General features: G+C 46.2%; 2 protein-coding genes across 2 annotated transcripts; both read right to left on the reverse strand.

The window, feature by feature from the left end:
* Positions 1 to 9,477: 9,477 nt before the first annotated feature.
* her13 (hairy-related 13) lies at positions 9,478 to 11,025 on the reverse strand. The gene is made up of 4 exons (XM_070829646.1): positions 10,939 to 11,025; positions 10,680 to 10,766; positions 10,505 to 10,586; positions 9,478 to 9,948 (listed from the first exon to the last, which is right to left on the reverse strand). The coding sequence occupies exons 1-4, from the start codon at positions 11,023 to 11,025 to the stop codon at positions 9,482 to 9,484; spliced, it is 723 nt and encodes a 240-aa protein (XP_070685747.1). The 3' UTR covers positions 9,478 to 9,481.
* A 3,291-nt stretch (positions 11,026 to 14,316) lies between these two features.
* On the reverse strand, positions 14,317 to 15,391 carry her8.2 (hairy-related 8.2). Its single transcript, XM_070829858.1, has 4 exons — positions 15,329 to 15,391; positions 15,106 to 15,201; positions 14,935 to 15,013; positions 14,317 to 14,672 (listed from the first exon to the last, which is right to left on the reverse strand). The coding sequence occupies exons 1-4, from the start codon at positions 15,389 to 15,391 to the stop codon at positions 14,317 to 14,319; spliced, it is 594 nt and encodes a 197-aa protein (XP_070685959.1).
* Between the last annotated feature and the right edge of the window lie 2,541 nt (positions 15,392 to 17,932).

Here is a 17,932-nt window from a genome sequence, read left to right on the forward strand (position 1 = left end):
ATGCTGGACAGGAGCCTTTGGGACCTGTTTAACGAAACTAGAGCGCCATTGAATCTTAATGAAATTCGCCCTGTGATGCAGCAGCTATTCGTAGCACTTGACGCCCTGAAAGATATCGGCATGGTACATGGGGACCTGAAACCTGACAACATAATGCTTGTCAACCACAAGGATCAGCCGTTCAGGCTGAAGCTCATCGACTTCGGTCTGGCAATTCCAGTCCTCGGATTTTACACTGGGATGACCGTACAGGCTAAACCATACAGGGCTCCAGAGTTGACCCTGGGCCTTCCCCTGTCCGAGGCTATTGACATGTGGTCAGTGGGATGCATCATGTCCTTCCTGTACTTTGGATGTAACATCTTCGGTGGAGACTGTGACTATCATAGGATGAAAGCTATGATACACATGCTGGGTCAACCAGAGGACCTCCTGCTGAGTGCTGGCAAGAACACTTCATCGTTTTTCAGCAGAGAGGAGGGCTCCAGCAGTCCAGGGTGGAGACTGAAGTCACCAGAGGAGTACAAGCAGGCCACTGGTAACGAGCCTGACGTTGACTGGGAGTTTTTCCAGGAGATAGGAAATCTGGAGTATGAAGTGAAGAATTTCCCAGAGAAAAGCAACGCTCTTGAATATGAAGATAGGATGGCATTTTTAAGCCTCCTAAAATCGATTCTGCAAATGGACGCTGGAAAGAGAATCACACCCAGGGAAGCCCTAGCACACCCTTTCATGACAATGACTCACTTGACTGAGGCCATCTCGTATGCAAATGCTGGCCTTCAGCTCATGACCGTTACCCTCTCCCACAGTTTGGATGAGTCAGATAATCCTCTCTCCGACACTGAGGGTTACAGTGGTACCAATGCTGATGTTGACACTTCCAGTAACCAAGATGCAGTACCAGCCACCAGTTGCATCTTTAATGGACATTCATCAATTCCAAGTTCCAGTGACAAAGACACTATAATATCAGCCAGCAGTGTCTCCTCAGGTGACAGCTCTTCCACTTGTTCCAGTGATGAAGGCTGGGACAGCAAGCCAGTAGGAGACATTGCTACTGCCACTGAGGAAGACTCAGGTGCTGCTATTCCTCGCAATGACAGCCCTACAAACACGGAGGAGAACAACGGCACACCTTATGAACCATTTCCGGTCCAGAGGTTAGATGTCCTCCCCAGCGAGTCCACCCGCTACCTGGTGATGGACTTTATAGATGAGGGAGGTTTTGGCAAAGTTGCCAAGTGTGTCGATATGACAACAGACAACTTGGTGGCAGTTAAGATCCTCGAGGACAGAGATGACTGCAGCTGGGAATTGAGGATGCTGAAAGAAATCAGCGCTCTTGACCCAGAAAAGACAAACATAGTAAGATTCATGGACAGTTTCACATACCTCAGCTTCTCCTGCCTGGCCTTCGAGATGCTGGACAGGAGCCTTTGGGACCTGTTTAACGAAACTAGAAAGCCATTGAATCTTAATGAAATTCGCACTGTGATGCAGCAGCTATTCGTAGCATTTGACGCCCTGAAAGATATCGGCATCGTACATGGGGACCTGAAACCTGACAACATAATGCTTGTCAACCACAAGGATCAGCCGTTCAGGGTGAAGCTCATCGACTTCGGTCTGGCAATTCCAGTCATCGGATTTTACACTGGGGTGATCGTACAGACTAAACCATACAGGGCTCCAGAGTTGACCCTGGGCCTTCCCCTGTCTGAGGCTGTTGACATGTGGTCAGTGGGATGCATCATGTCCTTCCTGTACTTTTGTGATGCCATCTTCGGTGGAGACTGTGACTATCATAGGATGAAAGCTATGATACACGTGCTGGGTCAACCAGAGGACCTCCTGCTGAGTGCTGGCAAGTACACCTCGTTGTTTTTCAGCAGAGAGGAGGGCTCCAGCAGTCCAGGGTGGAGACTGAAGTCACCACAGGAGTACAAGCAGGCCACTGGTAAAGAGCCTGACGTTGTGTGGGAGTTTTTCCGGCGTATTGGAAATCTGGAGTATGAAGTGAAGAATTTCCCAGAGAAAAGCAACGCTCTTGAATATAAAGATAGGATGGCATTTTTAAGCCTCCTAAAATCGATTTTGCAAATGGACCCTGGAAAGAGAATCACACCCAGGGAAGCCCTAGCACACCCTTTCATGACAATGACTCACCTGGCTGAGACCAGCTCGTATGCAAATGCTGACCTTATGACCGTTAACCTCTCCCACAGTTTGAATGAGACCGATAATCCTCTCTCCGACACTGAGGACCACAGACTTGACCAGGCTGAAGGCTGGAACAGCGAGCCAGTAGGAGACACTGCTATTGCCACTGAGGAAGACTCAGGTGCTGCTATTCCTCGCGATGACAGCTCTACAGACACAGATGACGACAACACAGAGGGAGCTGCAGCTGCCCCTGGACCTGCTGATGACACTAACATCAAGAAGAAAAAGAAGAAAAACCTTTTTCAGAGGACCTGCAAACTCTTTAGTAGAGCGAAGGTGAGAGTGGTTTCCGTCTTCAAACGTCAAAGTAACTGAGCGTTTCCCCTTTTCCCCTTTCATTGTGAGGGCTACTCCGGGTGCTCCGGTTTCCCCCCCACACAAATTTCGCTGCTACCCCTCGCGATGACAGCTCTACAGACACAGATGACGACAACACAGAGGGAGCTGCAGCTGCCCCTGGACCTGCTGATGACGCTAACATCAAGAAGAAAAATCTTTTTCAGAGGACCTGCAAACTCTTTAGTAGAGCGAAGATGAGAGTGGTTTTCGTCTTCAAACGTCAAAATAACTGAGCGTTTCCCCTTTTCCCCTTTTCCCCTTTTCCCCTTTCATTGTGAGGTTTACTTCGGGTGCTCCGGTTCCCCCCCCCCACAAATTTCAGCTTATCTTGATTTCAATAAAATTGGAAAAATAAATATGTTAATGTATGATTGATGATTTTTATTAGGGAATATTAAGAATGTTTACTAAGTCACTTGAGTATGACATTTTAAAAAGAAAAGTGGTTTAAATTAGAATCTGACCAGATTTCTGAGTTCTAAAGTTTTTAGGTGAACGAATCATGTTGAAATTATTTGTAACTTGAGTGCAGGAGCACCGTTGTCAGGTCACCGGCACGGGGACCCGCACTGCTAAATTATGAAGAACACAGCGATGGAACATGACATGACACACACACACACACACACACACACACACACACACACACACACACACACACACACACACACAGTACTCTGATACAGCATCCAGGCTAAACAGAAAAACCTGTTTCTCAGTCAGAAACATTACTGGACATGTTTTGACTTTACAAGTCTTATTGTTTGTTTCATTTTGTGTCTCCTTCTCATGCAGCTGCTACTAAAGTGTTACCAGACAAACCCACAGTGGACAAAAACAACCTTCTCCCTCACTTGTGTGCCATGTAAACTCTCAGAAGGCCTAGTGTGCAGAGACCTCAGCTTATCAGTCACTTCCATGGATCATTGCGTGCAAAACATCTTTTTCACTGGTGAGTCAGTCTTTTTACAAGTTGAGTGTTTTTAGAGGACATTGAGACAACTGTAAGACAAAAGGAAAACTGAATCTTACCAGAGACAAGTGGAATTATCTCTCTCTTAAATACTTGAGGTAAATTAATTTCAGAATAGATGACTTTTTGCAGCGCACACACTCCTTCATGCACTGAAATGGACACAATATCCTCTCTCCCTAAGGAACCCCAAAGTGTGCAAGACCAAATTAATAAAGACAACATAGACAAACATATGTTTACTTTAGTTTCTGCGCCAGTGTGTTGCTTTTATTTACAGCATCAGCTATATGCAGATACTACTTTGGTTTTGCTCCAGCTAATTGGCTAAATCTGGTCTTCCTTAGAGGCAAGAAAGCAACATTAGGAAATAATTGTTAAGGTTGTTATTGGAAAAAACACTATTATGAAATACAAAGAGATTTCAGAAACAGTTTCTGAAAAATAGATCAAATTAAATTCTGAAAATAAGGATGAGTTTTAACAATTTATTTTATTATTTCATTAATTATTGTATTTATTTTAACTACATTTTTAGTATTGAACACTTTGGGGCTACACACCTCGCTGCCTCTCTCTTTCTCAGTCTGTTTGAACATGCACACTCCCTCATGTCCAGCTCACAATACAACATAAGCAGCCCCTCCTGGGTAGTTATTGATTTCTACCCATGCCCTCCTGTCTCCCACACACACACACACACACACACACAGACGTAGGAATTCATGTCTTTCCTCCCTGACTTGTGCTGGAAATCCCCTAAAGACATGGTTTGAAATGTCCAGTTGACCCTCGAAGGCCTTTTGGGAGAAAGCAACTTTTAACCTGGAGAAAGCAATTTGACATTTCTGCCAGGTTTATTGACATGTTGGTGTGTGTTCACACTTAATACACACTGAATGTAATACATATATCATCCGTATCCTCCTCAGCACATCATTCTTGTTCTCCTGAGAAGCCCATAGTTCCTCTTTGCTCTCGTTGTGCATTTTACATTTTGGATATTTTAGTGAAACAACATGCAGCCATTGGTATTAGCCTCAACAAATAGCTGACTATACATACGATATTACATACATTGATATTTTTCCTTTCTTTGTCACCTAAAATGTTTTTTAATGTGTGACAGTTTGAACAGAGAAACTCTAATATCTCAAGGATCCGAAGTGTGTAAAGACGGACTGAGGTTACGGAGAGACGTGGTGCTGTAAAGTGTGTTTAGCTGAGAGAGGTTCACAGGGCTGAGTCCTCTGCTTAAACGGAATAATTAGTTTCTTATTGAATAGATTCATCATCAGAATATGTTAAACAACAGGGGAGCGAAGGCTGTAAATGCTGTAATTCCTACAGCCTGGCAATTCAGTCCCACAGCAGAGTAACTGGGGCTGTTTAAGAAGACAGACTCAAGCAGTGAATAAACAGGAGTTTTTCTGATGTGCAAATGTTTGGGGTTTCAGAGACATTTTCACGTGTCCCTGAATCAAAACATGCATAGAGGAGACGAGTCAGCGTCCACTAGTCTGTGGGCACCCCATCAGTCACCGTTCTGCTGCCATGCAGAAACCACCTATGGGCTGCATTTACAGTATATGTCATGAAGCTGACAGCTAGAGTTTACACATTTTTAAAGTGGTTGTATTGTTTTTTGAACTGTTGTACCCTCCCGCTATTTTTCCCACAATTCTTTCACCCAACTTCACCAAACGTAGAGTTTATTTTTGCTTTCTGTGGTACCGTTGTTCAAAACATTCTGAAATGTGTCAACAGTATCACTAATTGCATGCAATTGCATATTATTAATAGCAATTTGAATAAATCCAAAACCCAAGTAGGCAGTAAAAGTACCTGGTACCAGGTACTATAATCTAATGGAAAACCCAATAAATGTGAACATTGCAACATTTGCACTACTCACTGCTGCTACTCTTTTATGCCTTTTTTATCGTTATTAGGGCCCGAACACCAACAGGTGAGAGGACCCTATTGAAATGCGAGGGGGAAAACGTGCAAGGGAGGAAACGTGCAAGTACCCAAGAACCAAGAGGTGTACGGACCTCATAGGCCTGGAAAAATACGTGAAATGGCAAAAAACTTGGCAACCAGGGGGCCCGAAACATAGTTGAAATGCAAGGAATTATTATTAGGGCCCGAGCACCAAGCGGTGCGAGGACCCTATTGAAACTGCATGGGTGAAAAACATGCAAGGGCCAGTACCCAAGAACCAAGAGGTGTACGGACCTCATAGGCCCCGAGCAGGTAGGCCTCGAAAAAATACGTGCAATGCCAAAAAAACGAGGTGACCAGGGGGCCTAAAACATAGTTGAAACTGAAAAGATTATTATTAGGGCCTGAACACCAAGCGGTGCGAGGGAGGAAACATGCCAGTATTGACACATTTCACTTTGTGAATCGATGAATATGAGAGGATTAGTTAATGATGTTCTTCGTTATAAGTGATGGAGCCCTCCAGTCTAGTTTATCACATCATTTTTCAAAGGCTGCCAGAAATCCATTTCCAGTGTTTAATTGTTTTGCAGAGAACACTAATTAATGTGACAAAGTGAAACAGCTGAGTGTGGTGTAGTGTGTAGTGTGTACTGTGTAGTGTGTAGTGTGTAGTGTGTAGTGTGTATTGTGTAGTGTGTAGTGCGTAGTGTGTAGTGTGTAGTGTGTATTGTGTAGTGTGTAGTGTGTATTGTGTAGTGTGTATTGTGTATTGTGTAGTGTGTAGTGTGTATTGTGTAGTGTGTAGTGCGTAGTGTGTATTGTGTAGTGTGTATTGTGTATTGTGTGTTGCATACAGCTCATGTATGCCGCTGGTTGCTCTCTCACAGCCAGAGACAGTTGAGAAGGATGGCAGGGTCCCCCTGGGGATCTGTTTCAGCGCCATATGCTCGCCTCTACCGTTGATGCACTCTCACCAACTGTTGCACCACACTGACCTTTAACCTCAGAATTCACAAACCCTCAGCTGATGCTTTTGGATGCAAAAGTCCTCCCTCCTGTCTGATTTTTTCTTTTTCGCCACTAAACCCAACTCTGGTAATGTGTTCGGCCTGCCGTCTCTTGCTTTCAGTTAGCAGCATGGGTTTGATGGCGGGAAGTTTTCCTACACTCATTAACTCTTGTTTGTACCAAAAACAATTTAAATTTGTTTTTTTTATGTATTTATTTATTGATTTTACAATGTCATATAGTACAATATAATGAGGTATGTTTTCCTTTTTTTTTTTTCCCTTTAACAAAGACACAAGCAAAAATGCATATATCCGTTGGAGATTATATATATAAAAAAGCAAAGCATATACATACATATACACGTAATTACATGTACATGGATACACACACACGCATACTCACCCATAGATAAACAAAAAAACCTACACATCGTCTTATTAACCATAGCACCATGAATCTCTGGCAGGTAGTTGCAGTGATGTTATGGCTACAATTGTAAAGATTAGGGCTTTATTCAGCTTTCACCTCAGACAGAGTTGGGTGTGTCTGTAATTTAATTTAGCAGAGGGTCCTAAAAATCAACACCCACACCCAGGCACCCACCTGTTTCCTATCACACACCCAAACATAGATGCTATGTTTATGGACTTACTGTAATTTAATTTACTCTGTTTGAAACAGGGTTTGGCTGAAATCTACAAAGGACAAAAAGTAGAATGACAGAAGAAGCTGTTGGCTCAGTCAAACACAGCTGTGCTGTGGGTGTTCAGCTGGGAACTGCTGGTGAGATTAGTCAAATATCTACAGATCAGAAGAAACTTTTGAACATTTTGAGAAACATCCTTATTAGCTTTCTGCTGGAGAGCAAAGTGTCCAGTAAATATAAAGCTACAGCTAGCAGACAGTTTGCTCAGCACTGACTGGAAAGGGGAACAACTAGTCTATCCAAAGGTAACAAAAAAAATATCTTCTATCCTCAAGGTTGAGCTTTATTATCATTTTACAATACAGCATTTCACAGAGAATCCAGCTGCTATATTTAATATTTGTGGAACTGCTCCTTTAATATTTTACAAATAAAATAACTGCTTAAATAAAACAGATGCTTCTATCTAAGCAGATCATATCTTTCCTCTTTCCTTCGCTGGCCTTTGCTCTGAACAGATCCATTTCTGAAGGTGTCCTGAAGATCAAGTGTCAGTCCAAAGTCATACCAGTGTGTGTGTGTGTGTGTGTGTGTGTGTGTGTGTGTGTGTGTGTGTGTGTGTGTGAGGTCCCTTTGAAGAATCGCAGCCTGCCTGTCTCCTTTGTATCTGAGACCATTTGACGCTCTCCTTTCAGATGCTCTCAGCTTTGATCACCGTGTCTCCTCCGTTTCCTCCGACCTTCACACCCGGGTCCACTTTGAGATCACCCCCTCTCTCCTCCTCTCCTCCCCCCGGGTCTGTTCATTAGCCCTTCAGGACTGCAGCATCATCTGACTGCCAACAATGACGGACCGTGATGCTCTGCGGGCCCGCCGCCGGACGGTGCGTCCCCATGGGCCGATGGCTGGTCCAGGATCTAACAGGCCTTTGTCACTGTGCTCTTTGTCCGTGAGGTGAGACTGGAGACACTTGGAGAGGTGCGACTCTTTCATGTGCGCACACGCGCTGCGCGTCCTCGTGGTGAGAGCTGACGGCAGGTCGAGGTGTGAACAGGAACAGAGCAGATCCTTCATTTGGAGCGTGGTGAAGCATTTTAATGCTTTAAGCTCATCGCAGGAGACTTTTAGTCCGTGGCACCAAATGGTCAACAGACGCTCTAAATAACATTGAATTTGATTTGGATGTTTAATGCTGCTGGTTTCTCTCTCTCTGTTAAAGACCTGGCTGTGCTTGAATGGGCCATGCAGGGCTCTTAATATCTTATTGCTCTAAATCACTTCACACACATTATGAAAAACATTCAACAATAAATTCATATTCCCTGGAATCTTATTTCCTGATATGAGACAGTGAGTCCAGTCAGAGAGCAGCGTTTCACTCACATTATTTTATTTAGCAAATTCAGACATTTTACTGACATTTCTAATCATTACAACATAAAGTGGTCATTCTGAAGGAGACTACCGGTCCAGTAAACTACTGACCTTCATGAAATACAATAGAAATATTTATATTAATCAGAGGCATTGCCAAACTTCTCAGTTTCTAAAAGAGCTTTTCCCCACATACAAATCCTATTTACACTGAGTTACTGACACAGAAGAGTGTGAACTTGAACTGGTCCTCGTCTGTCCCTTGTTGGGTTATAAGTGAGTGTTTCTCCAGGTGTAAAGAAAAGTCGCAACAGTGGAGTGAAAGCCAGGAAAGGAAAGGGGGAGTACTTTCAAGTACTTTCAGACGGGCCCCCACCTGCAGGAGCCCTTCAGAGGAAGGGCTCCACTAATGAGACAAAGGAAAACTCCAAACCTTTAACACTGAGTGTTTTTTCTGTGATATCCAAAGCATGTCAGGAGCATTTCTTCTGATGAGCTGTTGGTCCGTCAGCCTGCACTGTCTATTTCTACTTCACCAAGTGAATTCCTACATTTCCCAAAATGCCAATGAAAGGTTTTGAACTTGCTGCAGTCAGGTGGGGGTGCAGAGAAAAGCCACAGTCATGGCCCCTCCTCAAAGCGCAATGTGATCTTGCGTTGCCAAGCATCTTGGTCACTGAAGCTGTTATCAGTGGACAAACTGGTCTGTGTGTGTGTGTGTGCCTATGTGTGTGTGTGTGTGTGTGTGTGTGTGTGTGTGTGTGTGTGCTCGGGGAATCCAGAAAAAACAAATCCATGCATGTGGCCAGATATTTATGTTAATGCAAGATACGACACCAAAAAGGTTATTTCCCAAGTGTTCATGCGTTGAACGGGGAATTTTCCTTCCAGTTCGAGGTCCAGTGTCACACCCTAAAAGAAAGCTCCAACATATTGCTGCTGGATCCCATCCAGACCCCAGACCCCTACCAGGGTCTCCACATAGACCGAGGGTAGGTCACGGTGGGCATGCTGAGGGCCTCCCTGTTCTCCGAGCCCTCTGTGGAGCTCTGGTTGTGCTCGCTGTCGGTCTCGTCCAGGTCGGAGCAAAGGTCCTCGCTGGATGTGGCGGAGGGGGCTGGGGAGAGGGCCGAGGACGAGCCGCTGGACAGGCTCCTTCCTCCAGGCGAAGCCAGACTCGCGCAGAGCGCCTCGCCGCCTCCGTGCCAAGTGCTGCCGTTACTCCCAGAAGTGTCAGTGATTAGATCCATGAGCACGTCCTGGAGGTGGTCCTCGTTCAGGGGCATACACTCCAGCAGATGGTTGAGGAGCTCTGCGGCCACCGTCGCGTCGATCCCAGGACAGCTGGACACGAACATGTGGACCTCGTGCATGCACTGGATGTAGCCAGCCGCAAACCTCTCACTGGCTTCTCGGTTGAGTGTGTCTGTTTCTGTGGAGGGAGACAGAAAGATCATGAAATGACCTTCACCTTGTTGTAGCTAGACTAACTAGGCTTGTGGTTCCAGCCAAGTCAGTTGTTGTCACTGGTTACATAGAGAAGAACACAGAGTAATGAGATGAAACCTACTGATTAAATGACTTTGAGAAGCCTCTAGCTCAGCGGCAGCACACCTTTCTGTTTTCCCTGTTTTATGTGATGAAGTTAATTAAAGTTTGATTTGAGTCCTGAAGTAAGTATATTTAGTAATTTACTAAATAAGAGCTCAAAGGATAAGAGGGGAAATGAGAGGGACAACTTTGTGACCCCTGAAAGTTATCCTGTGACCTCTTCTGAGGGTCCCAACCCTCAGGTTGCATATCCACATGGATCAAGTACCATGGAGCAAAGCATTATGAATCTGAAGTGTGGAGCTGAAAAGACTGTGATACTCGATGTTGTGGATTTTGTTGTGACATTTGATCCCTCGGGTGTGAACAGGAAATAATCAGGGTCTGTCTCTCCAAGCTTCACACACAGAGCTCTAAGATGACACCTCTGTGCACACCTTGGCTGCGGTTCTTCAGGATGTCCTCCACCTTCTTCACCGTCATCTCCAGCACCTCCGCGTTCTCCATCTTGGAGTGAAGCTGTGGAACAAACCAGAGGAGCTCGGTCACAACCCTAAAAATCCACGGGTTCAGGTGAGCTGAGGTGCAAGTCAGTGCGCGCGCCCTACTCACGTCCGTGTCCGCCAGCAGAGTCCTCAGCTCCTGCAGACTCTCGTTGATGCGGGCGCGTCTCTTCTTCTCCACCAGAGGTTTCCTTGTCTGCAAGAACACAGAATATCACACTTACATCCACGGGGACATCAGGAGAGCGTGCGTAAAGTAAAAGTGACTGTGGTCTAAGGATGCAGTGAACTGTCAGCACCACAGAGCGTCACGAGCTGTGAGGCGAGTGTCTGTGATTCCCTCTGCAGCGGCATGAGCAGGTAGATACCTTTCTGTCCGATTTCTGGATGCCGTAGTAGGACTCATCCTCTTCCAAATCAAGTCCGGTGCTGCTGGGCCGAGCCGAGGGAGCCATGTTGGTTGGGTCGCCGCTTCTGTGGCTTCTCCCGCTGCCGCTCCTTCCTCCGTCAGCGAGGAGCAGCTGGCAAACGGAACCGCGTACAGCAGAGGGGAAAAAAACCAGACCAACTCGCAGCAGGCGAGGCGAGGCGCCCTGTGTTTACCGTGCAGTCCTGGAGAGACGTGCTGCTGGCGCTGAGTGGCTGTTGTTAGTATTTATAGGGGCTTATTAACATGTGAATAGGGGCTGAGCTGCTCTCGCTGGGGGACAACAGAGCGCACACGGCCGGAGCCAATGAGCGCCCACTCCCTTTGTCTCCGGTCAGCCCCGGTCTGCGCCCCGAGGAGCTGGATGGGCTTTAATCAGACAGTTTGGTGGGTTAGGGGACCGACCGCTCGCTTTTTCCTCCCCCTGTTACTGTGTGTACCTCCATTCAGCTGCACACAAGTCATTACCACGCAGAGGCAGAATGGGCTGTTCGAGTCACACATACACTTCATGATTTAAATAAAACTCTGATGAATATTATCGAACTGTTACCTATTACCAGGGAATCATTCTTTTATTCAACAATGACTTCTGATACACGTTCAGTATGAATAAAAATACAAGCTGGTGACATCATTCAGAAGTTTTGTGTATTGTGTGTTTGTGATCTCCAGAGCACTTTTACGCGTCAGATCTTTGATCTCAGCATTCCTGCAGTGGGTTTCTGCTCTGTCTGTTTTTCTGCCCTACCCATTCTTCCTCCTGCTGCCTCTTGTGTCCGAGCCTCAGCAGATTTACCGGCTGTTTGGCGGATGTAACGCGATGCCTTCAGTTGGCAGCTGCTGCTGGCGGCCCCTCGGCCCAAACTGAATCAGCCGGGGGAATTAAGGGCCCTTCTCCAAAGAAAGCGACAGGTGTTGGCCTGCGCCTCGTTTGTTCTCCTCGTTGTTTGGTGACTTCTGATTTGTGTGGAGCTACGTTCTCACGTTGCCTGCTCTGCTGTTGGAGAGTCTATCTTATCTGGCGCATTTGGCTGAGAACACCGTCCGTGCTACACGGTGTCTGTGTCCTAGTGTCTGTAAACATGAGACTGACATCCTTTCAGCAACATTTGGACAGAATTAAACGATGATGGTATTCGTGGTGTCATTATTGGCCTTTCTATATTTGGATGTGCCGCTTTAGTCCATTGCGCACAAAGTCTGTTTGTTAATGTCTAATAAGAGCGCCCTGCCCTCGTTATTCTACATGCTTTGTGCGCCGTATTATCATGCAAATCAGCCTCACAATAGAGCAGAAAAAAACCACGCAGGCATCTGTGCCACCTTCCAGGTAGATGCATTAATGTGTTTTTAGGTGCATGGTATTTCCACAATTGCGCAGCATTTCCGCGCCAAGTAGCACAAAACTGTAGTGTCCCGAATGAAGGAAGAGTTTCAGACCCTTTCAAGTGGAGGGATTTTGGCACCTCGCCGACCCCAGTTCCGTGTTCCAGATCTTTAATGGTCTGGGCTGTAGAGAGAGCAGCTGTCTCGGCTCGCTTTTGTTGGTGAGCTCCGCTGAGGGACCAGGCGCCCCCCTCCCTCCCTCCCCAACCCGCCACCACCTCTCTCTCCCTTCAGACCCGCCGCCTGTCTCCATGTGGTGGACAATCTCAACAGTAAGAGTAGCTTGAGAATGAGCCATATGCACCCCCCCCCCCCCCCCCCCCCCCCCCCTTCTTTCCAAACCCCACTGATGAATTTCATCTTTATTAGGACGTAAATGTACCAGAGGGCTTTGGAGTCACGCTGCATCCTGAGGTTTTTGTGAGCCTCCCTGGGGATGGCAGTGAAGTTACAGCCTCTTCAGACCTGCCTGTCCTGTTGTGGACAGTCAGTGTCAGTGTGTCCTGATGTTCCTTATCTGATTGTCTAACCCACTTTTAATTTGGATCGTCTGCCAGTGGCCAAATGGAACCAGTAAATCAGACAATCCTGCTACTGCTACACATTCATTGTTCATTGAGGTCGACTTTGAAATGGGATGTCTTCTCAATCACAAAACACATAATATGAATTCTGATTTATAGCTCAATGCATTTATTCATAATGCACTTTCCCGTGTTAGCAGATGTACTGACAAGCTGTGGGAATAAAGGCTCGCTTCCCCCAAATCATTAACGAAAAACAACATATTTTCTGCCTCAATGTGGTATCTACCCATACAGCAGAAAGTTTAAACAGTGGCCCAGGCTTTGAGATGCCAGTCCCTGAGATTTTTATTGTTTTATTGTTTTGAATGCCTCTACAATAAACTTGAAACTATAGATAGCACCAGAGCTGAGTCAGAAAATATGTTGCTTTATGATTTGGGTGCACTGACCCTTTAATTAAAGCTGAAACTGCTGACATGTAAAACTATGGTAGTGAACATGTTACCTAAGGAAAGCACAGGTGTAAATGATGAATGAGAGATGGCTGAGTTCCATTTAGCTTCTTCAGTGTCAGGGTCCTGGTACTGAGCATGGAGGCTCTCTGCCGCTGTCATGGCTCGCTGGGACACTTGAGTGTTATTGCAACCAGAAACACCTGAGAGACTCTTACTGTGAAAACTATCGACATTCACTCTCCTTTACACCGTTTAGCCTCCACCAAACAGAATGTCTGACAAAACAGCAGGCTCTAAACAGCACCTATAGCTCCTTCAGCAGCTGGGCGTTAACAGTGTGTGTGACGTGTTGCCGGACAGGTACTATTTATCTGACACACCTGTATGCCCCTGCAGCAAACTGAACTGAAACAATGAGCGAACAGAACACTTACATATGCTAGTTATACCTCCATATATATGTTTGTTTGTTCACATAGAAGCTAACCCGATAAGTCTCAGGGGCAGCTGTTCTATGTGCTGTCCCTCTGCACTGCGCTGCAGCTGAGATAACTGACAAAAACAAAGCTGGATCAAATTTCAAGAGTGTACAATAAGTTTTATTATTATTAATGTTTGGGTTAATCATACAGCAAAGGAGGAAGACATACACATCTATGCAAAGAGAGCTGTCTAGGAAGCCATGCCTTATAATTTCAAATAAATATACTGTTAATACAATAAATACATGAAAGATTAATAAGAGCCTTCTATAATGCAGGCTACAAGAAGTCGACTTCTGAAGGGAAGTACTGAGAAAAGGTCTGTATAGAATCATTATAGCACACCTACAATAATAATCACTGGAACAAAACTGCCCCACGTTTGTCTTCTGAGCAGCATATCTATAAGATACATAACAGAGGATTGGCTAACAAAATGGAGAACCAAGATCATTAATCCACTAGTTCACCAGGGCCTCCACATCTCCAGCATCCCCAGGTGGGAGCTGTGGAGTGCTGGTCTCTGTTGGTGTCCAGCCCCGTGGCAGGTGGGCCCTTCTCTGTGGAGGGGGGCTCCTCTGAGGGGTGTGCCGGGGAGCCCCTGGCCTTGGCTTGCCGGAGGAGGGATATCGTGTCTGGGTGTGGGCTGGGGGCGGCACTCGTCCGTGGACCTGGGCAGGGACTTGAGGAGGTGGTTGAGCAGGCGGGATCCCAGAGTTTTGTCCATCCAGTCACAGTTGAGGAGCATGTTGTGGACCTCGTGCATACACTGGATGTAGCCTGTGCTGTATTTCTGCTGGGCCTCCAGGCCTAATGTGGGGTCTGTGGGAGGACAGGGAGGAGGTGTGAGCTTACAGCGACCCCTGGTGGTGATGGCACCGCATGCACCCGGCTGTTTCCCACCAGGAAGCTGCTGAGCAACACAATCTGACTGAACTCTGACAACAATAAGAGCAGTCTACAACCCAGCTCTAATCATCACTGTACACCTGAACACTGAGAGCACTGAGGGAGACATGCAGGATCACCCTGAGAGCTGAGAGGATCTCAGATAAGAACACACACGGCCTGACATGGTCCTTACCGTTGAGCTTATTCGTCTGGATGTTCTGCAGATGTTTCACTGTCATCTCTAGAATATCGGCTTTCTCTAGTTTGGATTGCTGTTGAGAGACGAGCATCCTTGAGGTTAACGACATTCAGCCTCCTTCTTTCACTCGTAGAGGGGGGGTGAGAGGCGCGTGGGCATACTCACATCGAGTCTGAACGCTCCGATCACGGTCTCCTTCAGCTGGTCCAAACAGTTGTTAATCCTCTCCCGACGTTTCCTCTCGATGAGCGGCTTCCTCAGCTGAAAGGGCAAAAACAAAAGCGTCGGTTAAAGGATGGTGAGGCTGCAGGCTGGAGCGCAGAGGGCCAAGCCTGTGCGTCCTAAAGGAGGCACCGGTCTATAGGAGGCACCTCCACGTGTAAGATACCTTTCTCTCCTCCTTGGCACTGGGATGTTTCCCCACGTCGTGCGCCACAGATGAAGCAGTCATGTTTCCTCTCGGGTCTGAGCGCTTGTGCCTCCACTGCTCGGAATCTGAGCGCGTCTCTAGGGCCCTCGGCGCGGCTCGGCCCTCTTATTTATCGGGCTCAATTAGCATGTGAATGCTCCAACTCTTTGGCTGCGGGATTTTCCCACACACGGGGTCCCATCAGTCAAGACTGACAGGTCACTGGCTCCATTCAATAAGCGAGGGACCCGGCCTAGAAAAAAAGAGAGATACTCACAAGCGACAGATGTCCAGCCTGAAACCACGCACCCCCACCCACGCACTCCACCCCTTCGCTCTCCACACAACAAAAAAAACCTGCAGTTTCGTCTTCTCCGTGCAGGGCCGAACAAGAGTGTGCAGTTACGGAGCTTTCCTCCGGGGAGCCGCTGGGCTGTGCTTCTCAGGAGCCACATTACACCGCCTGCACGGCCATTCTTCCACCAGAGCACCGGGGACAAACCACCTGAGAGAGGACCCGCCCTCTGCCTGCATGGAGATGCTTCACTTATACAGAGAAATGTTTTCAACTGATTTGCATCAGCTGGTGATAGTAGTTTAACTCTGCTCTGGGGGGGGGGATCTACACTCCACACACCTCTGCTCTCTTTCACTAAAGTCTTCCTACACTCCTGCAGTGTGCTTCGCCTTGGCTTTGATCACTGTTTTCAAATGTCAGACATCTGCTCTTAACTGTTTGTGAGCAGATGTCAGATTGACCAGATGTCCCCCCACCTTTGGGTCGCATAAAGCGGGGGCCCCGCTTCAGAGCCACGCGACTGCCAGGCGAATGCCGGGTCGTGGGAACCGGAGCCGAACAAAGGCCGCTATTCATGCAGACCTAATCAGCATGAAGAGCGGGATGACCTCCAGAGAGGAGAGGGTGGACAGTCCGGAGGAGGAGGAGGAGGAGGAGGAGGAGGAGGAGGAAGAGGTTTTGGCAGGTGACCAGCGGATGACCACAGCAGAAGTCAGGTTTAATAACAGACTGATGGACCAATTAGGTCAGAATGTCAATTATCCATTTCAGAAGCCCTGATTCACTTTGTGTCAGCTTTCAATGTCAGCATCCTTTTTGGGGCCATTGTCGTGGGAAATTACTTCAATCAATCAATCAATCAATCAATCAATCATCTTCATTTATATAACGCCAGTTCATGACAGTGTTATCCTAAGATGCTCTCCATAAAGACCAAACTCTTTACTTAAGAGAGAGACCCAACGACATTAAGGATTCAAGAGTCCTCACCTGAGCAGCATTACTTGTATGTGTCCAAGAGTTTGACAGATTTACTGACACCTACGTCCTGGAGAACACACACACACACACACACACACACACACACACACACACACACACACACACACACACACACACACACACACACACACACACACATCATTACAAGGACATCAAAGTCAGTCTTTTTTTATAGGGAGACAAGATGTACCTGCCTCTGTCTATCTTTATTTATACCTTTATCTGTGGTGCGTCTATTAAATCTGTAAATTGTACTAAATGAACTTGTAATATTTGTTTGCTTGCTGTCTAGTTATGTTCTTTTTTCTCTCTAAATGCTGATATGTTTCTTATGTCCTAATCTAAACTCCCCAAAGAATATACAATAACATGGTGTTTTTATGGTGATCTAAAAAATAAAGCATTTCTCGTACCAACATCGCTCCTCTTTCTGACCCAGGTGGAAGAATTAAGTCTGTACTTCCTCACGGTCACCGGAGGGTTGATTTCTCCCTGTTCGTTGTGTGTTAACAGTGATATATGTGCCGATGTGTCAGAATGAATTTATGCTGAAAGTAAACTTGTCTCTGAAAGGAAAACATTAGAATCAATTTATTATTTTACCACTTGACCAATGAAATGAAATGGGAAAAAAAAGTAGTTGTTTCTTAAAGTTATTTTCCAAAACAGCACACATCAAAACCAACTCCAATTCACTAACTACATGCTGCAGTCTATGTCATGCACGATGTACTTGTACAATGATAAACTGTCATGGAAACCCATCTGATAAGTCTGGACCAAAATGGTGGACCAACCAACGGACAGTCAGTCGTACATCCACAAGAGTTGTGTTCATGAGAGATTCGTTCAAAAGAACAAATCTTTTGGGAGAATGAACTGAACTGAATCACTTCCTGAGACCATCCGTTTATTTCTCAGGTCAGTGTACAAAGCATGGTGATCCTTTTGTGCGAGGGGATGTTCAATGATTCATTTTTCATTCATGAACACGAGCCCTGTGTTATTATCAGCTGCTCAAACTGCCCAGAAATCAGGTAAAGCAAGTTCAAGAGTGATGTTGTAACTGTAGAAACGGTTCAAAAGACAGTAAAGTCATTAAAAACCAGCAATGCTATTCTGTAAGGAAAAACTTTTCAAATATCAAGAATTATAAACAGAATCTGGCGTGTTTGTCAAAGCAACAGCAGGTCCTGTTCCAGGAGCCAGGGATCATGAGGAATGCACAATTATTCAGCTGTGCTTCAGAACAGTGAGTGGGGCTGCACAAATGGAGCTCCAGC

Source organism: Pempheris klunzingeri, chromosome 4 (genome assembly GCF_042242105.1).
Source record: "Pempheris klunzingeri isolate RE-2024b chromosome 4, fPemKlu1.hap1, whole genome shotgun sequence".
NCBI classification, from domain to species: domain Eukaryota; kingdom Metazoa; phylum Chordata; class Actinopteri; order Acropomatiformes; family Pempheridae; genus Pempheris; species Pempheris klunzingeri.